The 26,048-nt window shown below is 42.5% G+C and overlaps 1 protein-coding gene across 4 annotated transcripts; it reads right to left on the reverse strand.

Moving 5' to 3' along the window:
- MSANTD3 (Myb/SANT DNA binding domain containing 3) lies at window positions 1-26,048 on the reverse strand. 4 transcript variants are annotated; one of them, XM_024126480.3, is made up of 3 exons: window positions 25,924-26,048; window positions 10,223-10,673; window positions 1-1,171 (listed from the first exon to the last, which is right to left on the reverse strand). In XM_024126480.3, exons 2-3 carry the CDS (start codon window positions 10,638-10,640, stop codon window positions 762-764), a joined length of 828 nt encoding a protein of 275 aa, XP_023982248.1. In that variant the 5' UTR covers window positions 10,641-10,673; window positions 25,924-26,048; the 3' UTR covers window positions 1-761. The 4 variants fall into 4 exon arrangements, with proteins under 4 accessions (XP_023982248.1, XP_028349553.1, XP_028349552.1 ...); XM_028493752.1 differs by lacking the exon at window positions 25,924-26,048 and adding an exon at window positions 25,744-25,832; XM_028493751.2 differs by lacking the exon at window positions 25,924-26,048 and adding an exon at window positions 24,534-24,645.

Raw genomic sequence — 26,048 nt, forward strand, 5'->3', positions numbered from 1 at the left:
CAAGTCTTGTCTTTTAATAAAACAAGCATGACAGAATGTAGAGCTCTAAACGAACGTTTCTCCCTCAAAGTAGTCACATCCTTAGTTCCAACAAAGCTACACCTGCTGGAGACATTATTTGGAACTCCTCTTTGGGGAAAGGAAGGCCTTAAAAGGCAGCCTATGAGCCACATTAGAAAACAGCCTTCCATTATGTTCGGCTGTTTAAAACCAGAAAATCCACACTCCAAAGATGACATTGAAAAAATGAAAAGTGTGCTGTAGCTCTTGTGGAGGCTCCGAAAGACCTCTAGCAAATTCTGAGCGACAGCATCACCACTGGAGAAACGTGTGTCCTCCCAGGACGGCCACTTTCAATGGGAGGGCATTCATCTGGATAGACAAGGTCTGACGTCTATTTAAAAAAAGAAAAAAAACCCCACAAAACCCAGCCACACTCCTTTATAGTCACACTTGCATTTGATTAAAAAAATACAACAACAACACTCACACATGGTTCTTGTATGAATTCTAATTAAGAGACATTACATTCAGAATGATAGCACTCATAGTGATAATTTTCAGAAGACTCGAACAGCTTCTTTGCCACTTCAGGGGTACATAGGGTGCAGCTGTTTACCTGAATGTATTCTTAAATAAGTGACTACTACCACTCTCATCTTCCTAGTTGTAGCTCTGTGACAGGCTACCGACTGCAAGTTCGTGTTCCAGACCTTCTTTGCCAACACAGATTAATTACAAGGGAGCCACACCCCACCATCTTAGGGTGAATTGGGAAAGGGCCGGTTAAATGAGGAAACAGGCCATTCCTTGGTAAAAGTTTGCAGTTTTCTTTCCCAATACATCTTCTTTTTATTGAGAACTTCCATTTTTATCCTGTGTTCCTCCTCTGCCATCTCACACTCTCGCTCTAGCTGCTGGATTTTGGCCACATGCACCTCATTCATCTGTATCAGCTGCAGTTGTAAGATGGACATTTGTTGATGGTGTTCTTCCTCATGCATCTTTTTTAAAGCACCTTCCTGAGAGGTTTTGCTCCTGTAGTTTTTATTGGCTGTTATTCTGACAGCTGAACACGAGGGTTCAGGTTGAGAGGTCCCCTCACATACTGGGAAATGTATGAACTCTTTCTCATCATCGCACAGTTCTCTATTTGAAACAGCAAATGATTCTGAAAAACAGTAGCAGAAAACATGTTCAAAGATTTTACAGGCAGAGAGTAAATCAATCCTATTTCAAATGACAGGGTCCCCCACGACGGGATGATCTGAAGTAGCATCTGCTCTGGTCTGCATGTTCACAGGTATCCCTGCCCCACTTGACTTCTCAAAAACCCATAAATCAAAAGCAATTTTCCCTGAAGAAGTAATGATAAAGGGTTTCATTACGTCATTTCTGGCACTTCGAACTATGGGAACAGTGGTCAGAGATTGTGCTTATCAAGAATTGGAGACCTGGTTATGTGGATATAAATCCTAACATGACATGTGCACGACTCCCAGGGAGCAGAAGACCACAGTATGAGGCCAGCAGTGGGTTTTCAGACTAAGTTCTCCCTCAGTCTATCTCCCTCTCCAATTCTCATTCAGCCACGAACACTGAAGTTCAGTCTCCACAAGGGCACCTTTGCTGTGGGTCCTGGTCACAGATCTTAACCCTTACCCAGGATAGCCATCTTAACAAAGGTTCTTCCTTGAAAGGTGAGCCTACACTCCCTGGCTTAACTTCCTCAGACTTCTCTTCAGTCTCCTACATCTGGCTGTTGCCTCTAGCACCGCCATCTGGGGGTCAATATTCAGATCCCAAAGACAACGTCCCTCATATGTAACTTCTCCCTAGCACTTGACAATCCTTCTTGACATTTCTTTTTTTCTTTTTTTTTTTTTTTGCGGTACGCGGGCCTCTCACTGTCGTGGCGGTACGCGGGCCTCTCACTATCGTGGCCTCTCCCGTTGCGGAGCACAGGCTCCGGACGCGCAGGCTCAGCGGCCATGGCTCACGGGCCCGGCCGCTCCGCGGTATGTGGGATCTTCCCGGACCGGGGCACGAACCCGTGTCGCCTGCATCGGCAGGCGGACTCTCAACCACTGCGCCACCAGGGAAGCCCCTTCTTGACATTTCTTTCCTCTATTAGCTTCTGAACCATTGCTCTCTCCTAAGTTTTCTACACCCTCCTCTCTGATTGCTCTTTAAGCCTCCTGTCAGGACTCACACTTAAATGTTCCCCTGGGGTTCCTATCTTTGGCTCTGTTTTCAATCCACCCTAAGTAACCCTCATAATCTGGCTCCGACCTTCCTTGCCTTACTCTTCAAAATACCCTGTGTACCCTCCAATCCTACCACAATCTTCATTTTTTCCCATAATTCTGTCTCACTGCTCCTTCAGCTAAAGTTGGGCTCACTATTTGTCCCCACTCCCTTACTCAAACACACACTCTTACTCCAGTTTCCCCTTTCAACCTCCCTCCTAACCCCTACTTCATTCAGGATCAATGCCATTTGCTGTGAAACCTCAGCCCTCTCCTTTCTCTGTACATACTCTTCTGTTACAGCACTTAACACATTCTAGTATTACTTGGGGACCATGCCTTAATCATTTCTTTTATCCTTGGGCACCAATTATTTTGCTTGGTACCTAGTGGATGCCTAGTGAATATTTATGGGCTGAAGCTTTGAACAAAAGGGGGAAAGAGCTTATGGATATAAAAGGATGACACATTTGGTGGTGCCATGTTTGCACTTGTATTTTTATTGGGCAATGATACAAGTATCAATTAGGAAGCTTCAATAAGGAAACCACTAACCCCACTAACCCATGGAATCTTCTAGCTGCGACTCCAATGCCTTCTTGGGAAGCTTTATATTTCCAATAATGAGAATCATCTCCTTGGAGAAAAATAATATCAATTTATTAACAGAGCTGATTACATTATTACATCCACTCCATTATTCCAGAAGATGGGATGCTGGGAATATTAATGGCTACTGGGGGAAACCTAACTCATAATAGTCTGTTAATAAAAGGAAAATGGCTACTGTTTATTTAGATTATTTCACTCCAAGGGGTTAGGTAACAACAATAACTAGTCCCTAATTAAGATAAAAGAAAAGGTAAAAACCTTACTTTCGAAAGAGACGGTTAAAAGGACTTCTCTGTCATCCAGAGATAATGAAAATGTCTCCCTAGGAATCTTTCCCAAATCCAGCGGCTATAGCCTCAATTAGATGTCCTTCCTTCATGCTCCCACTGGTTCCTAAGCCTACCTCTGGCAGAGCACTTGTTAAAACTGGCGGTTTAACTACCTCCCCTTCAGGTCTCTGATTACTTTGAAGACAGAGACTGCCTCTAGTTCATCCTCCTGGAGGACCCAGAACAGGGCCTGACACACTGCTAGGCATATAAGAAACGTGCGCAGGATGAATTGGCTGCAGTAGGTCACATCCCTCTCAACACAGCACAACTGTGTAGAAAGAACAGTGTTCTGAGTGGAGAGCTGAGGCACAGGACAAAAGAACAGGAAAGGCTTGGCCCGGAGAATAGGATCCCTCAGATGGGATCAGATGCAAAGAGGATTACCTCATCCGTTTCCTTTCTAGTCTCAGATCTGAAACTTCTTCAAAGAAGACTGGACACATTAGACGTTTTTTGGTACCTTTAGCCTCTTTTCTCTTTGATTTCATTCCAGAGGATAGTTCTGAATACTCCTCTGAGCCTTTAAAGTTCATGCCCTGACAATGCTACTCATCTCTCCCAATTTCCAAATGCTCATTGTTATCTCAGTAATTATTGGCCTTTTGATGATGGTGATGGTGATGACGATGACGACAGCAGCTACCATTTTCTGAGTAGCTAACCAGGCATTAGGCTAGTGCTTTGCAGCATTATCTCATTTAATCCTTACAGCAACCCTCTGAGGGAGGTATTAGTATAAAAAGCCAAACACAACATCTAAAGTCATTTGGCTAGTTCAAAGAACCAGGACTCCAATCCAGGTCTGCACAACTCCAAAATCCAAGCTCAGCTACTACAACACCTGGCCTCTCACTGTGTCACTTGCTCAGCTGATTACTTATGTGTCTTAAAATGCAATCTCCAAGTTGTATCAACTACAAAACCATCTATTATTAAGAATATGGGTGTATATCCTAAATTCTGATCTCCAAATTTCTCTCTAGAGTTGTGAACGTGAAGACAGCATGTTTATGTCCAGGAGCAGAGAAATGACTCTACTTTAAAACTAATTTTTTTAGTTTAAATGTGTGCTAACAAACGCATTTTAAATTTAAAAAGCCAGGCCTCTTAAGCCTCTGGCAGAAGTTGGGGCTTAAAACTAGAGAAGCTAGGGCCTCCCTGGTGGCGCAGTGTTTGAGAGTCTGTCTGCCAAGGCAGGGGACACGGGTTCGAGCCCTGGTCTGGGAGGATCCCACATGCCGCGGAGCAACTAGGCCCGTGAGCCACAACTACTGAGCCTGCGCGTCTGGAGCCTGTGCCTCGCAACAAGAGAGGCCGCGATAGTGAGAGGCCCGCGCGCCACGATGAAGAGTGGCCCCCGCTTGCCACAACTAGAGAAAGCCCTCGCACAGAAACGAAGACCCAACACAGCCAAAAATAAATAAATAATTTTTTTAAAAAAACAACTAGAGAAGCTCAATGGAATAATTAACTTTCACACAAATATTAGCTCCAATGAATGGAAGCTAGTGTTCAGATGGGGAGAATCTCCTCTTAATTAGAGAAAGACTACCCTGGGCATGGCAACCTGCTGCAAACACACACCATGTAATCTCTCTCCCAGGTAAAACAAAGCCACCTGAAGTAGAAAACAATTCGATCTTGTGCAAAATGGATAGGAAGGCCTGAAAGCTTTCCTGGGAGCAGAGAACACAGTCAAAGGGGGTATTCTTCCACTTGGGCAATCTGAGTATGTTTAAGCTCATCGGGAAAACCTACTAAGGCAGTAAAAGGATGGGAAGGAAACTGTGTACAGGCCAAAGCTCAGCTCTTCTTAGCAGAACAAAGGAAACAGGACAGACTGGGAACACAGATAAATAAGATGTGGGGGATGCATACTACGGAATATTATCCATCAACTAAAAGAAACAAATTAGACTTACACGCTGCAATGGGAATAGATATTTAAAACATTCTAAGTGAAAAGCAGCAAAAGGAAAAGGAATGGTATCTACTGCACAATTTTTAATCCATGTAAATTTAACATATAGGCACACACAACACCGACGCATGCTTTCAAGAACATGTGAGAGAATACACAAGCACCTTAGAATGATTAAGGTGCAGAAGAAAATAATGAAAGTGATGAATGGGGATAAAAAAGTAATAAATGTATAAGTAACACACAAAAAAAGGGCTTTTCCAGACCAATGATGCTAGTGTGCCGTGACTGGAAATATAAGTCAGTCCCCTCTACTGGAGTTCCCACCCCAAAAGAATAGGATTGGTCTAAACAGTGATAATAATGGAAATTATTAAGAAATGTTTGCATTATTTAATATAGCTTTGCATACCTATGTCTGTGTTACTGGATTATAGCTTTATAGTAGAGAAATAATAGCATATGAATTAAGTGTAAGTTTTCTCAAGATATTTGAGTACTACTGAAAGCTTAGTTTTCCTAAGTGTATTTGACATTTGGCCATCCTTCCCTCCCGACCACTCCTAGCAAATTTTGTTGGCTCCCTTAGTTTGTTCCGCAAACCTCTTCCCCAAAGATAATGGAAGATAAGTGTCAAAGGCAAATTATCACAGATCATAAATCTACAGGGTATAAATTGTTTTAATATATTTAAAGGGAAAATACTGTTTTTTTACAAATACATTCCTAAGTGTTAAATTTTAAGACTACCGTGTTCAACTACAGATGTACATTTCGAGCAAGTCATTGACAAAGCTAAGAATATGCATGCAGGGGATGGTGATCAAGATGACACAGCTGTTTTTGATAATTGGAATTTTGTATTTAGAGGTTACATTTTGTCAGCTTATGAATGGGCAGCTCCTGGAGAGGTCACAGGGTCCCCTTCTGGCCTGTGAGTTTAGTACCACTGGCCTCAGGAGTCCCTGTTTGTTGCTGGCTTGCTTTTGAATTACTTTGGCCACAAGTTCTGAGACAATGCTGTGTAAAACAGGAAGGGGGCGTCCTGAAGGGTGTTATTTGTGAAAAGAACTTGCTGAGTGCCTTCACCAGAGGCAGTAGAGTCTGCAGTTGAACCACAATAAATGGGGATAATTTTGCATGGCACAGACATTATGGTAGCTGTCTTTATGATAGGAACTGATTCCTTGAACGTATAACTGAACTCTAAAATGAACTAGGCCTCTATGCAGGTTTAATGAAATTTCTGAGGTTGCTGAAATTTGTATATTTGTTTTCCTTTTCCAATGCAAGATCTGCTGGTGAGGGGAAATATCTGACTGGTTTTATTATGGTTTATACATGAATAAATGGGATATTTAGTTCTGTACATAAATCTACAGTGAGTACATACACTGGAATGAGAGACAATCATATTAGACCAAATCATCAGATCAAAAGACAAAGACATACTTTTGAGGCTTGAAAGTTCAAAGCTGACATTGACCTCTTGAAGGCCAGTTTTCCAGCCATTTGCTGCCCTGGCTCAACCCTCCACCCCACTCTCACATCCACATTTGCAGCTGGGTTCCCCTCACTTCCTCACTGCTGGGGATTGTGACAGCAAATTTAGTTCACCCATACGTGGTATGGTCTGTAAAACTAACTCAAACCCAACTCCTTCGTTTTACAGAAGGGGAAACTGAGGCTCAGAGGGCATTTTATTTTATTTATTTTTTTGCGGTACGCGGGCCTCTCACTGCTGTGGCCTCTCCCGTTGTGGAGCACAGGCTCCGGAAGCGCAGGCTCTCTCACATCCACATTTGCAGCTGGGTTCCCCTCACCTCCTCACTGCTGGGGATTGTGACAACTAGTTCACCCATCCGTGGTATGGTCTGCAAAACTAACTCAAGCCCAACTCCTTCGTTTTTCAGAAGGGGAAACTGAGGCTCAGAGGGCATTTTAAAATAGTGTTTGTTCACTATCTTGAGACTCAGTGTGGAATTTTTAAGCACCTTATTTTAAGTCATTCATTATTGGGAAAATCAAACCCCTGTTACAAAGGAGAGAAGCCAAATAGGTTCAAATGAACAAGCACTTGGAATTTCTGGATTTTACTGTGTATTTGGCTTACATCATGCAACAGGCCCTCTGTTATCACTGGGACATAACCAGACCTGGATACCTTAAGGTCTAACACCCTTAAGGGCATAGAACATTAGATTATTGAAGAATCTGGAAAAAAAAAAAAAAAAAAAGATGACACAGCTGAAGCCATCTCACACAAGAAACAGTTGGAGGGAGGCCTCTAGTGGAATCTGCCAGGCTCCTTCCTGCTTAACAAGTTCCAACAAATCTTTCAGCACCTAATTCTGTCACAGGCACTCTGTAAGGTGTTTGGACAGAGCTGGCCGATAGAAATATAATATGAGATACATATGTAATTAAAAATTTTTCTCATAGGCACATAAGAAGTAAAAAGAGGTAAAATTAATTTTAGTAATATATTTTTGATCCAATATATCTAAAGTATTATCATTTCAACATTTAATCAACATAAACGTTATTAGTAAGATATTTTATAGCTACACCCTGCATCGGCAGGCGGACGCGCAACTACTGCGCCACCAGGGAAGCCCCCGCTACATTCTTTTGTGGTACTAAATCTTTGAGATACAGTGTGTACATTTATAGCACATCTCAATTCAGTCTCCCCACATTTCAAGTGCTTACCAGCACTTGTGGCTTGTGGCTACTGTACTGTACAGCACAGTAGAGACAAAGAGATAGTAGAGACAAAGTTAGTAGAGATAATAACTGAACACACACACACACACACACACACACACACACACACAGAGTCCATGTGTCAAAATACACACAGTGGAATGTGAGCCATAACCCTATAGCAGGTTTTCAATCTCTTCCCCAGAAAGACCCAGAAGGGATGATTAACAATTCCAGCTTTCTTTTTCTTTCTTAAAACTAAGTTGAAATGCAAAATGAGTGAGGTAACCTCAAAGCTGTTTAAATGTATGGAAAGCGTTCCAGTACCTTAACTACTAGAGTTTACAGATACTTTGAACACAGTTCCCAACTGACAAAGCAGCATGCTTCTCCACCGCCCTCCAGATTTGACCTGGAAACAGGAACCAGGCAGCATATGGCTGTACTTTAATAATCACCAACAAAGAGAAGTCTCATGTGTCATATATGTACAAACATCCAATTTAAAATAAATCTCTTTTACAAGTGAGTCTCTAGCAAATGTCACTACAGGAAGGACACTGAGAATCCATATTTATTGCTTTCTTGCTGGAAATTTAGAAATTGTTTTTATGAGTAAATGAACTACATTCTTTCCTCTAAAAAGCAAGAGAAAAAAATCTGTGGAATGGACTTTCTAGATAGATCCTACCCTAGAATTTGAAAATGGGGAAATAAGACTGTCCCGTTAAAATAAATCTATGAAATCAATACACAATCATCCAGATCACAGATTTGCCAAGTAAACTGCATGCAGTACACACCAGCATCTTCCTCAGCAACATCTCCCAGGGAATATGAGCAATTTGAAAAGCAGCCCTGCTGATTCACCTCCCTCCCTCCCCCAGCACCATTCCTTTCACTGCCTCACAGACACGCAGTCGCTCCAAGGCCAGCATAATGGTGAGGAACAGGCTGAAGCTATAAACATCTCCAAAGCAAGGACACTCAATTAGCAGCGGGCCCCCTCCACCACAGAAGCAGCAACAAGGAGGGGTGAGAGAGAGCTGGCAGTATCCATATCAACACTCTCTTCTGGGAGCTGCCCTGGCTGAGGAGCTCAAGAATCAGAACTCAGACACAGGGTTCCTACCCTGAGAAATAATACATGAGTTTCTTGACATTCACCACTATGGTTGCCCAACTGGCTCCCTAGACTTAACCTTGGCCAAATGATCAGAAAACAAACATTTGATCATAATTTAGCTTCCCAGGATGATCTGCCAATGGGAAAAAAAAAAGTGCTAATCAAAAACATGTATTCTGTTCACTTGGTTATTATCTTTTCCACTCTATATCGATAACATTCTTGGTTTTAGACAATTTCTTGTGACTTTTAATTAACCAGTCCCTCAGAGGTCAATTTACTCTGGGGACACTAATAAGTGAATTTCTCATCCTGCAAGCCAAGAATCGGATTTTCCTAGGCAAATGCTTGCTTCCTGGGTGCTTGGAGCACCTTATGAACAGCCCTCTGGCCTTCCCAGAAATCTTCCTCTGCTTCAAGTATATTTTCTGCAAACTGCAATCAATCTTTATATTAAACTGGTCATTCCTATCTTAAAAGAGGCAGGAATTATTGGCAATTTATCTATATGCATCCTCACCCTGCCGTTGCCTGGAGACATTTCAATAAGCCCCTTAATTCCAACTTTTTAAAGCCATAACACACTATCACTACAGCCTTGATTATATGACATTCTTTTCCTTCCCCAAGAATTATGTATGACATTTTTCTCTTTTCAGTGGATGTATATTAAAACTGATTTTTTTCCAGAATTTCTCAAGTTTCCTAGAGTGCACAAACCAAAACTATAGATCACAATATTATAATGGGTAGAAATGCTGGTTTTTAATCTGGGTGACTGCTAAATGGGTGTTTGCTATATTAGTCTCTGTACTTTTCCTAAGTTTGAAATAGTTCACTTTCTTAATGTGGCATTTAGAGTAACTTAATGCAGAGCTTTGCACATAATAGGTCCTCAAAAACTATTTTTTGAAAAAAAATACGATAGAGTGAATGAATATAAATCCTCCAGTTCTCTTTAATATATTTGAGAGAGATTGACATAAGCAACTAAGATACTTCATTAATAACTATATTGATGTAGCCCCTTATTTTTCCTTCTTAAGTAATAACAGAGATAAGTGAGATCTCTCTAAGAGAGACACAAGGAGATAAGAGCTTCTGTTTTTATGTACGACTTGAATGTCCTATCTAATTGGGAAATTTTGTATTGAGAAAGTCAAGTTTGATATGAAAGTTTCTTTTTTCTAAATTCCCTCAAAATGAAGGACTTGAAAATCGCAAAGTCAAACAGGTACCCAAGGAGAACATGCAAGCAGGCGTCAGGCGCCGATACCTTGGGTGGCCGCATCAGCATGGTACTCGGGCTCCTCCTCGGGAGGGCTCTGCAGGAAGTACAGCTGCTCGGGCAGCATGTTGGCGATCTTCTCCTTCCCCAGGACGTGGGTGCTCAGAAGGGGGCTGACGCTCCGTTTCACTTTCTCTCTCCTTTCATGGGCCATAATCTTTTTGGTCCGAGCCTTGATGTTCTCCCAGCACTTCTTCAGCTGTTTGAAATCCCGCAGCGACACGCTGGGCTGCGAGTTGTATTCATGGGCGAGCGCCTGCCAGGTACGCTGCTTGAGGGCAATAGTTCTCGCGTCGCTTTTCTTACACTCCAGCACATACTTGTACTTTTCTACTAAAGCCAGCAGGATGCTCTTTTCCAATTCTGAGAAGTATTTGGCAGGTTTTATGATTTCGTTGTTTTGCATTTTCCACTACGTTTCTCCTGGCTGTTAGCTATCCTGGAACAGGAAGTTTGAAACAATCAGTACCAACTCCAGCAATAAACAAGTCAGCGAATCACTCAAGCTCTATCCCTGACTTGATTCCCTGGTCTGAAATACGGTACTTTCTTTTCCACTCATGTTGAATTGTGGTATTCTCAAGATAACATTCAGAAGATTACAAGGAATGGGGTTTTTACCTAAAAGCAGATTTTCAGGTAGGACTTTTGCTGTAGGTCTTGACCATTTTGTGATTATCTGGTACAGAATAGCAAAAAAAAAAAAAAAGTTGAACATCTGTGTGGAACTCTAATGTGTTCATTTATTTCTGCTTAATATTAAGGAACAGATAATTCCCCAAATTCATAATGTTAGGCAGCTTTTAAACTAAACAGGTCTCTCAAAGTTTTGTCACAGCTGAAGACAAGAGAAGCCACTGTGTGATCTAATACAACAGATAATGTAAATACTACCAAGATTTCAGAATCATCCAGAAATCACCCCAGTAGATCTGACATTTCCATCACTATGTCTGTGACCTTCGTTAGGTCCATGCTCTTAGAAGAACCTCAGTTTCTTTATCCTTTAAAATGAGGGCTTGGAGTCTGTGATCCTTAAGGTCTAAGGGCCACTTTTATTTTATTTTATTTACTTTTCTGTTTTTTAAACATCTTTATTGGAGTATAATTGCTTTACAATGGCGGGCCTCTTTTAAAAGTATACAGTTCTGTGTAAATAATTAATATAATTTCAGAAGTGTAAGGGCCTGGACACTTTAGAGCTTGAGTCCAGTGCCTCTCTATTCTTTTTTTTTATTTTTTTCCTGGACATTTCATATAAATGGAATAATTTAATATGAGGTCTTTTGTGACTTGTTTCTTTCACTTAGCGTAATGTTTTCAAGGTCTGTCTATGTTGTAGCATGTATCAATACTTCATTCCTTGTTATTACCAAATGGTATTCCATTTTATAGATGTAGCACAGTCTATATCCATTTACCAATTAATGGATTTTAAAAATTGAGATATAGTCGACATATAACATTACATTAGTTTCAGGTAGACAACATAACGATTTTATTTATTTATATATATATACATACACATATGGAAGTGATCACCACAACAAATCTAGTTAACATCCATCACCACACAGTTACAATTTTTTTCTTTTAAGATCTATTCTCTTAGCAACTTTCAAATATACAATATAATACTATTAACTATAGTTGCCATGCTGTATACTACATCCCAGGACTTACTTACATTATAACTGGAAATTTGTACCTTTTAACCACCTTCACCCATTTTGCCCCCCCCAGCTCCCCATCTCTTGCAACTACCAATCTGTTCGATATCTATGAGTTCTTTTTCTTTTTCCTTCTTCTTCTTTTTTTTTTTTTAGATTCCACATACATGTGAGATCATACAGTATTTGTCTTTCTGTCTGACTTATTTCACTTAGCATAACACCCTTAACGTCCATCCCTGCTGTCGTATATGGCAGGCTATCCTTCTTTTTTGTGGTTGAATAATATTCCTTTGTGTACCTATATACCACATTTTCCTTATCCCTCTTTTCAACTGAGGGAACTAAACTAAGGGCCAGTAAGGTGAAATGGATTGTACAAGATCACAAAGATGGTGACTTCAGAAGTTAAGAACCTGGACTGCCCTAATAGTTTGGTAATCTTTTTTTTAAACACACCAAGTAATAGCCATTTTTTAATGCATATTCATTTAAAGTCTTTGTTCACATATTATAGTAAAAGTTACCAATTTTATATTATTTTAAAATTTTGAAATGACATTACATTTTCTCCTTTATCGTTATTACAGTCTACATACCTTTTTATGTTTTTAATAAAAATTGTATATATTTAACATACATAGTGAAATGATTACTACAAATAAGCTAAATAACATATCTCCTCACATAGTTACCTTTTATATGCATGACGAGAGCGCCTAAAATCTAGTCTCATCATATTTCCAATATTCAATACAGTATTATTAGCTACAGTCATCACTCCTGTACACTAGATGTCTAGACTTATTCATCCTACATAACTGCACTTTGTACCCTTTGACCAACATCTCCCCGTTTCCCCCACCCCACCATCTCCAGCCCCCAGTAAGCACTGTTCTACTCTCTGCTTCTGTGAGTTTGAATAGCCTGGTATTCTAAGTATCATTTCACAACTATCTCTTGAGCTCTCACCTTGGGTGACTCCAAATTACTCAACCATGACTCCCTAGGTCATCTTGCCATCCTCCCCAGTGCTGAGCCAGCATCTTTCACACAATAAATGCTTAATAAATGTCTTATTCCACTGAACCTATGTGTGTTTTATGACCGCACAGTTTTCCACATCTTTTGATCACAGGAAACTTCCTACAAAATTAATCTCTCAGTTACATTATGGGAAGAATGTTGCTAAGCAACAGAGAATGCAGCAATAAAGCAAGCGTTGCATGTCCCCTTTGTGGAAAGGGCCGACACGCCCAGTCCTCCTTATATTCTCTAAGCCTCTGATTTTTCAGAATAACAGGCAAGCATCAAGATACTGATGATATAGTCCATTTAAAACTGACCAACCGGGCTTCCCTGGTGGCACAGTGGTTGGGAATCCGCCTGCCAATGCACGGGACACAGGTTCGAGCCCTGGTCCGGGAGGATCCCACATACTGCAGAGCAACTGGGCCCATGCACCACAAGTGCTGGGCCCGCACTCTAGAGCCCGTGAGCCACAACTACTGAGGCCCATGTGCCTGGAGCCCATGCTCTGCAGCGGGATAGGCCACCGCACCGTAATGAAGAGTAGCCCCCGCTCACCGCAACTGGAGAAGGCCCACACACAGCAACGAAGACCCAACACAGCCAAAAATAAATAAATTAATTAATTAAAACAACAACAACCAAAAAACAAACAAAAAAACCCTGACCAACCTGTATTGAAAGAATTAGAAACTAACTTGAAAGGAGTCCCACTGGCCAAAAATGGGACATTTGAAAAAGGGTGATGGGTACACAAAGATTAATTAAGTTATTCTCTTGGGCTTCCCTGGTGGCATAGTGGTTGAGAGTCCGCCTGCCGATGCAGGGGACACGGGTTCATGCCCCGGTCCGGAAGGATCCCACATGCCGCGGAGTGGCTGGGCCCGTAAGCCACGGCCGCTGAGCCTGCGCGTCCGGAGCCTGTGCTCCGCAATGGGAGAGGCCACGGCAGAGGGAGGCCCGAATACCACAAAAAAAAAAAAAAAAAAAGTCCTGTTTCTCTCTACAGGCTCTATGCTCTCACATTTCTTCTTAGTTCTTAGAGTTAATTCTTACAGCCAGTGGTTTGAGAACCACTTCTGTAGCCAGATAAGAAAGAAGGGTCCAGTGCATACCAATTAAAATCCCCAAAGCATTTTTCATGGAATTTGACAAGTTGATTCTAAAATTCATCTGCAAGAGAAAATGTTCAAGAATAGTGAAGAAAGTTTTATTTTACTTTTTTGATCAGAGATGGGACTTGTCTTACCAGATAACAAAATATTCTATAAACTCATATAAATTAAACCTGCATGTTGCTATACAGGAATAGATAACTAAATCCAAGGACTAAAATAAAGCCCAAACATATTCTTGGACATGTGGGAATATCATATGTATAAACTATATGGAAAGGATTGATTAGTCCACAAATGGGGTTGAGATACTTAGCTATCCATTTACAAAGAAATAACATTTCTACTCTACATCATATTTTAAAAATTCCAGATGAATTTTAAAGCTACATGTAAAAGAAAATTGTACAAGTATTAAAATAATATACAGAGGGCTTCCCTGGTGGCGCAGTGGTTAAGAATCCGCCTGCCAATGCAGGGAACACGGGTTCAAGCCCTGGTCCTGGAAGATCCCACATGCCGTGGAGCAACTAAGCCCGTGCGCCACAACTACTGAGACTGTGCTCTAGAGCCCGCGTGCTAAGAGCCCATGCTTGGCAACAAGAGAAGCCACCGCAATAAGAAGACCGCACACCACAATGAAGAGTAGCCCCCGCTCACTGCAACTAGAAAAAGCCCGCATGCAGCAATGAAGATCCAACGCAGCCAAAAATAAATTTTAAAAAATAATAATAATATACAGATCTTATTCGTTTTATCAAAAAAGATAATACTTTCCTATATAAGATACAAAAAGCAAAGCTATACAAGGCACGATTGATACATTTAACTAGGTAAAAATTGAATTCTATGCTCAGAGTGCCTAGATCTTAGATTCTAATACCATTTTCCAATAAAAGGAACCAGGGTTTCTTGGAGAAATGGTTGGTTCTATTAATAGGGTAGGAAATATACAAGATGAGTCTGGAGAATTTTGTAGTGCCAGAAGATAAAAAAAAAAAAAAAAAAAAAAAAAATTCTCTTGATCTTTGTGCACGTTTGAAAAGTTCCACAATACAAAGCTGGGGGGTGGGGGGAGCCTGTGACTTTTAAGTTTATGGTACACTGATTTAAAATCACACCATTACAAGTCAGCTCTTCACCTACTATGCCTGGGGAGGGATTACTATAGTTGTAAATAACTGAAATCTGTTAGATCTGAGGCTGGAGGGGACTCAGCCAGATCAGAGAGCCTTGAAATAGAGGCCAAAGAATGTAGGCTTTACATGGGGGCAACAGAGCCTGGTCAGAGTCCCCCACTATGTACCACCTCCTCCCAAAAGTTGAAGTTAGTGTGATCAGTGTCTCCAGATACAAGGTACCTCACATTCATCATGGACACATCAGTATCAGAAATCGAGAGATTTAGACAAGTCAAAGGTGGTTTGGCCCTCAGGTCTTGGGCAAAAAGAAATGAGGGGGAATTTATCTTTGGAGATGTGTCCCTGTACCCCTAAATTATCAGGCCTACGCTTCAGTCACGTTGCTCTAATGTTCCTACAATGATCCAATCCAGGCCCCTTCTTCCCCAAAGTTCCCAAATTAATTTTTGCCTTCATCAATACTCCTATTTCCTATAAATCAGTGTTCCCAAACTGAAATGTATTAACATACCCTCCCTATAATATATCTCTTCTATATGATCTCTCTCTGCCAAGATGACTACGTTCAACTTTATGTTCTATAGCTTTTATTATGAAATCAATATGTATCCTGAATGTTCTTAAACTACACAGCCCCCAGAGCAGATTCTGATCTGAAGCCCATCCCAATTCATCTGCCCCCAGAAGATGTCTACCCACTCTTTTTAAGAATCACTGCTATAAGGATTGGGAATCTGATTCACAAATGAAAAAGGGATTGTTCCCTGTTTCATTCTATTAAACGTAATGCTATTTTATACATTATATATTTTTTCTTTTTAAATAAATATTTTTTTCTATCCTTATTTCAAGATAAATTCCTAGAAGAGGAATGGTTGCCACAAAATATAAAAACACTCAAGACTTTTGTTCCATCACCATCTGCCCTCCAGAAATGTTGTACTAATTGACATGCCCACTTCATTGACTTCTGCTGTTAACATTTTTAAAATCTATGCCAACTGTGGAGGTGAAAAAATGTCCCTTCATTGTTTAGTGATATATGAATTGCAGCTCTCGGCAAATAAGCCATACTCTGCCTGAACAAAGTCCCTTTGATACTTAGTGGAAATGAAACTACATGGAATTAGTTCCAAGCAATTTAATAATTCTTCCTCACAATGTGTGCAGTACCACTAACTGCCACCAGGTGGTGGTGGGCTGGGGGGAGTCTAAATTCATAAGTATCTTAACCTAAGTGTGGCCAGTTGAGTCTCTAATAAGAGCAATAATTACAATAGCAGATAATTTTTATTGAGCCTTTACTGTGAGTCTGACACAATACTAACTGCTTAATATGCACTATCATTTAATCTTCCCAAAAATAGCCCCTGAGAGCATCATTTGTTACACTGTTAAAACCCCCACCCACACACACACACACACACACACACACATTCACACACAGTTATGGGGATGTGTCAAAGAGACACAGGAGCCAATTGAAAAAGCACCATTGGCCATAGTTGTTACAATTTGAGCAATAATATAAATAAAGTAGTATTGAATTAGAACCCAAAGTATAAAATAAATATCATAAGTCCATACATATATGATTGAATAAATAAGTAAATGAGGGAGAATAGATAAATTTGCCACGCCAAAGAATTCCGGCATAACTCCCCATTCCTTAAGTGGGGGCTGTGCATAGTGACTCTTCCAATGAGTACAGTATGTAAAGGGAGAAAAGGAAGAGTAACTTTATAGTAGATAAACCAAACACTACCTCAGCCAGCTGATCAAGATTAATATCAATAGTGATAAGTCATGTTGATAGGCTTGAAATGAGGTGATAAGAAGGGCACTTTACCTCTGTGGTTTTCCTCCCCCAAACCCAAAACTCCAGTCTAATAATGAGAAAAACACCAGGTAAATCCCAACTGGGGGACAGAATACCTAACTAGTACTCCTTAAAATGACAAGGACATCAAAAACAAGGAAAGTCTGGAAAGTTTTACAGACAAAAGGATCATAAGGGGACATGATGACTAAATATAATAATGTGCTATTGTGGATGGGACCCTGCAACAGAAAAAGGACATTAGGCAAAAACTAAAGAAATCTGAATACAGTATAAGCTTTAGTTAATAATAATGTATCAGTATTGGTTCATTAATTGTGACAAAGGTTCCATACTTAAGTGAGATGTTAACAATATGAGAAACAGAGTGTGGAGGTATATAGCAACGCTGTACTATCTTTCGTTCACTGTGACCTTGACAATATTTTTTAAAATAAATTTGTTTATTTATTTGGCTGTGAAAAAAAAAAAAAAAAAAAAAACCCACAAAACTTTATGAAAGTATCAGAAATACCAGAAGAAATTACACAACGGCTCTCAAAAGCAAATACTCAGAATTACCAACACCTGGGGACCATTAATAGCCTATTAATTAAACTATTATTTAATCACTAGCTAAGTAAATCCAAGTTACCAATTTACTTTGCTTAATTTTGTAGAACAGCAGGCCTCCCTCAGCCATGTGGTTGCATCCTGCCGGGCTATAAAGGGATTCTGGTGTGAGATAGTGTACCCCAAAGGTCCCCCATGGATCCCCAAAAGCCTCCTGCAGCAGGCTGTTTATCCCCACTAAACCAATTATTATTCCTATTTCCCGGATCAGAAAAGTGAGGCTCAGTAACTTGCCAGTGATCACACAAATAGTAGCAGCACTAGGATTCAAACCCAGGTCTGACTCCATGCCCAGGCTGCTCTCTGATCTGCTTAGCCCTCTTCTTTCAGATCTAGTGACAGCCTCTAGTGCCCCAGCTCAAATTACATATCAATTAGCAGTCTGATTGTCAGCAGGGACAACCTAGGAAGAGCTGTGCCTGCTTCCGTCGTCTCCATTTGTTGGCTCCTCCCCTCCCTTCCCCACTCCCATCACCTCCCCCATTCTAGGTCTCAAACCTAGGGTCCACAGCTCCCCACCCCAACCCAGGTGCACCCCTCTCACTCTAACTAGGGTTCTGAAATAATTTCCACTGTTGATCTGCTAAGAATGTATGTTTGAAATGTAACTGTAGCAATAATATGGAGCTTTAAAATGGTCCACACCTCAGGGGAACTGGATGCTGACATTCTGCTTGAGCACCTGACTGACAGTCCTAAGTAAACAAACACTTCCCAAAGAAAGAGATCTCCAAGAGAAGCTTATTAACAGAAACTTCGAGGCTAGAAAGCACATTATAGCTTAAAACTGCTTAGGAACGTCCATAACTGGTTATAGATGACAACACAACAAGCCTTCTCTGCTACATTAGCCTTTATTAGAAACTGCCCTTCCCTTCCCCCCAACTCCCCTCTGTATGGATCATCTTTTTTTGTCTGCTGTTCTTCTAGACAGAGTGCTACCCATTCTTAGGCGTGGTTGTAGGACAACAAGCAGCCCAGAGACCCCACAGTGGGGCCTCAGCAAAATTTAATGAATGAATGTATTTTGATATAGTCATAAAACTGTCTACCATGCACAGAATGAGTATCATACATGGTAAAACAATCAGTACACCAAAAAGCTTCATTAAAGTAAAAATTGTCAAATAAAATAGCAAAATCCAAATGCAATGGAAGTTCCTCTTGGGCTAAGCAAAGACCCATAGACAAGACTAAATAAAATAGCAGGATTCCAATACCATAAAAGAACAAAGAGGAAATAATCAGCACAATTCCCAAAACACTAACATTGACTAAACCACCAGAAGATTGTAATAAGTACATTTAATATGCACCTTAAAAATCCATCTGTTAGGGGACTGAATGTTTGTATCCTCCCCCCGCCCAAAAATTCATTTGCTGCAACCCTAACTCCCAGGTTGACTGTATTTGGAGATTAGGCTTTTAAGGAAGGAAGTAAGATTAAATGTGGTCCTAAGGATGGGGCCCTGGTTCAAGAGGATTAGTGTCCTTAGAAGAAAAGACAACAGAGAGCTTGCCCTTCCCCCCACTAACCCCAAGGCTTACAAAGAGGCCATGTGAGCACACAGAGAGATGGCAGCCACCTACAAGCCAAGAGAAGAGCCCTCAGAATGAGGGCTTGATCTGGACTTCCTAGCTTCCAGAACTGTGAGAAATAAATTTCTGTTGTTTAAGCCTCCCAGTCTGTGTTCTTTTATTATGGCAGGCCAAGCTGACTTAACACACCATCTAATAATATTTTAAGTCCACCAAGGGTCAAACTAAGTCTAAAATTTGAGCAAAGCCCAGAGAAAGTTGGCCACATTTTACTTCTACTGCTGTTTGTAGAAAAGGGAGTTCTTTGAAGTCAATACTCAGGATGGGAACCATGACTAAAAATCTGTGACACTGAGACTTCAGACAGATATTAGGATATTAATGCACTACTGCTCTTAAAGTGAAGTGAAATAACCAAGACAGTGGATGCAGAGAACCTGGGCTCAAATCCTGAATTCAGCACTCACCTAGCTGTGTGACTTTGGGCAAGTCAATTAACCTCTAATGCTTCCTCTGTAAAACAGGGTTAATACTCCCTACTCTGCTTTATTCTCTCTACACAAGTGTCCTGCAATGGGAGTAAAGAAGCACAGACTAGATCTTCAATAAATTTTAGTTCTTTGCACCCCTCTCACCCATACTGAACTGCTTCCAAAAGTAGAATAGTGGTCTAAATACAGTATATACTCAAATACTTATTGGCTCTTTTATTCATAGACACACAATTCAACAAATATGTAATGGACTCCTACCAAAGCCTCAGTACTGTCCTCGAGTATGTGGGAGATACAAAGACAAGCTGAAGGAGCATTGGCATGCAGAAACTGACAACCAAAAGGAGAGGTACAATGAAATGGACACCATAACAGAGGACAAAGCACCCTGGGTGCTCAGAGGAGAGAAGAGGTTAATTTGCACTCTTCATGAACAAGAGGACATTTGAGCTAGATCTTTAAGAATGTATAGGATATGAACAGAGAGAGCTGAAGGAGATCATTCAGATAAATAATTGATAAGAAAGGACCTGGATTCTGAGTGATGGTGATGTTAATGGAAAGGAGGCGGTGCATGCCAGGGACTGTTTCAAAGTGAGAAATGACCAGGACGTGTGTGTGTCCGCACTACGGTGGGGGATCAAGAGAAAGTAGAGGCCAAGAGGATACAGGAGGATTAAACAAGCACCTAGAGCACCTACATGCGCAGACACCGGAGGGAGGGTTATTCCTTAAGATCCAGGAGACCACAGTCCAGTGAAGACATATCACAACACAGTGTACTGTGGATGGGCTGGTGACAAGGCAGTGTGATAAGCACAATGACAGAGATGTGCCCAGGGGTGTTACTCCAGGATTGGGTGGGATTTAGAATAAAGACCTTAATTCCTATCAGAATAGACTGGAAATAGAATTAGCATTAGAACAAAGCAGGGCCACTTTGGAAAGACTGAAAGAAGGAACAAATACAGAATTGGTGAGTAAGCTGCAGAAAATGTGGCAGCCAATCTCTGAAGGGAGGCCGGGCCACAGGTTATGGGTGATGAGTTTGCTCTAAAGAGATGAGAGCCTATTTCCTATCCCGGTCTGTTAACTCTGTCTCCTGACTCTGTATCCTCCAAACAACTTTTTTTGGAAACAACATAGATCCTAACATGTTATAACTAAAAAAGGACTTCAGTCCAATCCTCTCATTTTACAGATGAGGAAACTTAGGCTTAGAGCAAACTACGGGGGTTCCTGGGGTCCCAGTAACAGAGGAGGGCCTAAAAGCAAAGCTTCATTATTTGTTTTCAACCCCTCCCCCCACATCTCTTCTCTGGAACCCTCCCGTCATCAAGATGCCCTTTTGCTAGGTACCCTCAAGCCTTCCCCACTATCCCAATTGAAAACTCGAGGGCACTGCTCTCAACTCTGACACTCACTCTGTGACGTCAGGCAAGTCCCCTTTCCTCCCTGTTGATTCCTCATCTCTAAAAAATAAAGCTGCAATGGGTGTTCTCTAAAGCCCCATCCGGTGCTAGCAGTCCATACTAGCACTGCTGCTACAATGGTTTTTCTGCAACCTAATTTCCACAGTTCTCTGCCAAAGACGCATAGATGGTATTTTCTGATTATTTATGAGGCTAGTGGAGCTACTAGCCAAAGAAAGAGAACATTGCCACAGAATATAGTGATCTCAGCACTTCAGAGGATTTAAGGCCCACGCCCAGGTTTAACTCTATAGGTTAAGTAGCTCCAAGTGAAACATCTAAAGCAGGTGATGGGATCTCTCTTTCACTACTGTAGCCCCAGCTCCTTGAAGACCACCTGGTACACAGTAGGTACTCTATAAATATTTGTGGAATATACGTTGAAACTAACCTTCTCACCATTCGCATTTTTTACTAATTATATCTAGATGTTCTACTATCTTAAATTTCTTCTTCTATAAAGGATTTCTCATAACAAAAATCATTTCCTGGCTTCTTCTTGTAAATACTGTTGTATGCCAAATTTTTTACAACATGATACAACAAATTTCTACAGCTATGATGCCTTCGTGATTTCATTTGACACAGAGGTAGGAACAGTCAGACATTACTGTCCCCGTGCACACCTGGCCGTGTATCTGCTCTCACGCGTTCAGACCTGTCTACTCAGGATGGTCACTCACCTGTGCCCTCTCCGTCTTCCTTCTTTCCTTTAGGGGAGCTTCCAGTCTAAACCTAGCACTAAACTTGCTTCCTCCAGTGCTCTCCCTCCCCTTTCCCTTCGCCACCCACTCCAGGCAGCCAAGTAACTGGGAAGTGTTTATTTTTACCATCTGTGTCTGAGGGTGACTGTGAGCAGAACCAGCCTTGTGTTTAAGGCAAGAGATCCCCCCTCCCGTCCCCCCTCCAGCACAGTTCCCTCTGTGAACCAGAGGCAGGTTCTTAAAGGTCCTGACCCCTTCCTTCCCCTCCCCCACTGCTCCTTCCTAAACCATCTCCCCACCCCCATCCCAGTCTCCCTGAAATTCCCTTGGAGTCATTATTAAAGCACCCTCCACAGAAAGTGCTTTTACAATACAGAAAGTCCCCTTATGAAGGTGTTCCTCCTCCAGCCTGCTGCTTTTTTAAAAGATATTTTTGATGTGGACCATTTTTAAAGTCTTTATTGAATTTGTTAACAACATCGCTTCTGTTTTTTTATGTTTTTGTTTTTTGGCCACGAGGCATGTGGGATCTTAGCTCCCTGACCTGGGATCGAACCCGTGCCGCCTGCATCAGAAAGCAAAGTCTTAACCACTGGACAGCCAGGGAAGTCCCCAGCCCACTTCTTGTCTGTGAGGACTCTCTCCTCTAGGCCCACCACTTCAGCATCAACGGTTCTCAAATCTCTGGGCCCAGGGTCTCAAGTATTTATCTTTTCCTGCAGCCCTCAGAATTACTCTGTACTGCAATCTATCCATACCCTCGAGGGGCTCCTCTATCTGAGCTCCTGAGGCACGGAACTACATTTTACTTGTATCTTGAGCACACAGTTGACTCTCAGGTGTTTGTTCAAAAGAAAGTAGGGGTGTCAGGGAGAACCTCTCTCCAGCCCCATCTTCTCTCCTCAGCACCACACACATTTCCAATTGTCTCCTAGCCACCTCTATCTAGCTGTCCATTATGGGTACCTCAGAAATCTCCAAAAGCAAACGAATTATTCCTCTACCCACAGACCTCCTGATTTCTGATAATTTCAGCCACACTAACTTGGCTCAAAGCAGAAACCTCAGCGTGCTCTTCAATCACATGGAACCACTCATCACATTTACCACTACTATACATTTTACCTCAAAATCTCTTCTCTCTGCTCCCATCCTCATTGCCTATGTCCAAGGTCAGCCCTAGTCTCCCAAAATGATCTCCCAAATTTCCAGCTCCTCTTCCACACAGCCACCAGAGGGATCTTTCTTAAACATAGTGATGATGCCACAGTCCTGCATGTAAACCTCTGACATCTCCCCCACTACCTAAGCAATAAAGTCCAAACTGCTCACAAGGCATTCAAGGCCTTTCCAGATTTGGCCCCAATTACAGTGCCCCCTCCACCCCACCCCAAACCACCCTTTCCATGTATGTTTCAACCCGACCAGACCAAACTCACCTTCGTGCCATTGAACCTACTGTGTTCTCATGCCTCTAGACATGGGGTCTCCTCTGGCTGGAATTCTTTACGCCAAGATCCACCAAGGGCTCATCTTTAACCCTCAAGGTCCAACTCTCATGAAATTTTTGTGAAGCCTTCCTCAACTAATACCCAGGCTATTATGTTTATTTTATTTATAACAGCTTCCTCCTAAAATGAGTTTGAGGCAGCTTACAAACTACGTACACACTGCAACTAGATATTTTTTTAAGAGAGAGGATATCAGGGCAAAGACAAGGCAGAGGTAAAAAAGATAGAAGTTAGGAATTTGTGTAGCATTCAAAACCTCTATGATAACGTCTCATCTTGTTAAATCTTGTTAAAGAGATAGATTAGCCCTGAGTATTCTATCCAGAATGAATGAGTTACTCTTCTCTGAGCTCACTGCCAGTTGCATATGATTGTACTTCCCATATTTTCTGTGATTTGCTCATTGTGTCCATCTCCCTCACTAGGCTGGGAAATTCCTAAGGGAAACACATAATTTCTGACTCATCTCTCTCCCCGGCATGAAGCGTATGACTCAGCATAAGACTGGTGCTCAGCAGACAAGAATTAAACAACTGTCACCATGGACAGGGAAAAAGGTCCTAGTGCTTGTTGAGTTCCCTACCAGGCATTTGAAAAAACATTCTTTAATCCTCACCAAAAAATTACATGGCGGAGAAATAGCAGACCTAGGATTCGAACCTCCCACTGTCTGTCTCTGCAAAGCAACTGCTCTTTTTTACTAGGCACACGGCTCCCTACTTTCACCATCACTATGTGCCCAAACACCCCCTCCTTCAAGTCCTGGTTTTAAAACAACCCTTCTCTAAGAAGCCTTTCCTGCTCACTCAGGAGAAAAGTCAGCCTGAGTTCAGCCCCGACCTTAAACAACACTCAAGTAAGACACGGTCACAGTCGGGAGAGGAAGGGGTGCCTTCTGGGTAGCTGAGCACTAGCGGGCCGGGTGGGTGTTCTTCAGATGGTGTTGTGGGTCCTCAGCTCTCCTACCCCCTGCCCCTGGGTGCAGTGCCTGGGTCTTCCTGCCTTTCTCTTCCTTCTTCAGGGTCCAAAGCCTTCCAGTCCTCCCCATTTCAAACTGAACCCCAAAATAATCTCCTCAGGCCCACTGCTTCTCTAACCAAGGGAACTGTATTCAAACACACTCCTTCATTACATCAGTTCAGTCTTTGTACTGATATTTTAAGCATCTTACCAATCTTCAGGGTTGTTGAGCATCCCAATCGCCTCAAACATAGTAAAAGAATTTCAAGAATCATGAGAAGCGACCATGACATTTTAGGAGGCCCCGTCACCTGGCTCTCAACCCGTCTGAATACTTTTGGGGTGTCCTGGGAATAAGAAGAGACAATTCACTGATCTCACCTCAGGATCCCTCCCCCTCTCTCCTCCCAGACAGGATGCCTGGTCTCTAAGTGCAGGATGGAATCCTGGTCCAGAAAACTTCTGGGGTGGTAGACCCTGGTCCCTTCCTTCATATCCTCTTCCAGAGCTTCGGAATCCTCCCTTCTCCTCCCCGTCCACCCTTTGTCTCTCTGGCCCCAAACTCCCCTAGCAGTCCTCAGTCCTAACTCAGGAACTATGTTTTTGAATTAATATTCAACAATTTCCTTGGTAACACAATTGACCTATCTGACATACTAAAATGCACACCCCTGGCCCTGATATTATCCTACCTCCCCGTTTTAAATGTGTAACAAATATATCCTATAACCACTCTCCTGACACTGCAGGTACATCTGTGATCTTAAATGTTACCATACCTAAGAATCACCCAATATCCTGAATCAGAACAGGGAGACTAGATTCTTCTCTATTTCCTACTCCTAAATAAAAATTACTCGTGCAATTTACAGTAGCTACATCACAGCGCCAGTGTGATGACTTAATTAGATAACTCATGCCAACTGTTTGGTACCTAGGGCCTGGTATATAGAAAGTGCTCAATATTTAGCTATGATCATTTACGTACATTATCTCTCACAATAGCACCTGGGGGTAGGCATTACACCACGCACTCCCCTGCCACCATCCCTCCCCCCCATCTCACCCCCATTTACAGAAGCAGGAGCCAAGGCTCGGAGCAAAGGAAATTTCCCAAGGTCAGGAGGGCACCGATGTGATGTTCGGCCCTCAGCCTCTGTGTGAGAGACCCCTCCCATTAAACCCCTGTAAGGGACACAAGGGGTCTTAAAGGAGACGAGTATGGAAAAGCGCGAGCACAGTGCCCGGCATACAGTGGGGACCCCGGGATGGGGAGACCCCGGCACTGCGAGTCATCTGGATTCCTCCCAAGCGGCTCCTCCACTCCCGGAGTCCAGAGTCCCCCGACCCCGGGTGCGACGCTGAATCTCCCCGAGGTCCGCGCCGTGGGGCTTTGTACGCCGCAGGCCGGCCCCACTCACCGAGTCCCATCGCGGCGCGCGGAGGTGGCAGCCGGGCCTGCGGGGCAGGGGTCGTGGCGCCTGGGCCGGAAGCCCGCCCTGCCGGCCGCGCGGCCCCCGCACGTCTGGCCCGCGCCTCCCGCCTGACCCTCGCCCGCGCCCCCGCCTCGCTGCGGCCCGCCCGGCGGGCCAGCCTCCTACCTGCAGCGGCGGCGCAGCGGCCACGGCGATCAGGGGAGGGGCCGGCGGGATGCGAGCGCGGGCGGCCTCGTCTCCTCTCGCAGGCTGGGCGGCCGGGAGGGCCGCGGGCTCCGGAGCGCCGGGCG

The sequence above is a fragment of the Physeter macrocephalus genome, chromosome 9 (assembly GCF_002837175.3).
Source record: "Physeter macrocephalus isolate SW-GA chromosome 9, ASM283717v5, whole genome shotgun sequence".
Lineage (NCBI taxonomy): Eukaryota > Metazoa > Chordata > Mammalia > Artiodactyla > Physeteridae > Physeter > Physeter macrocephalus.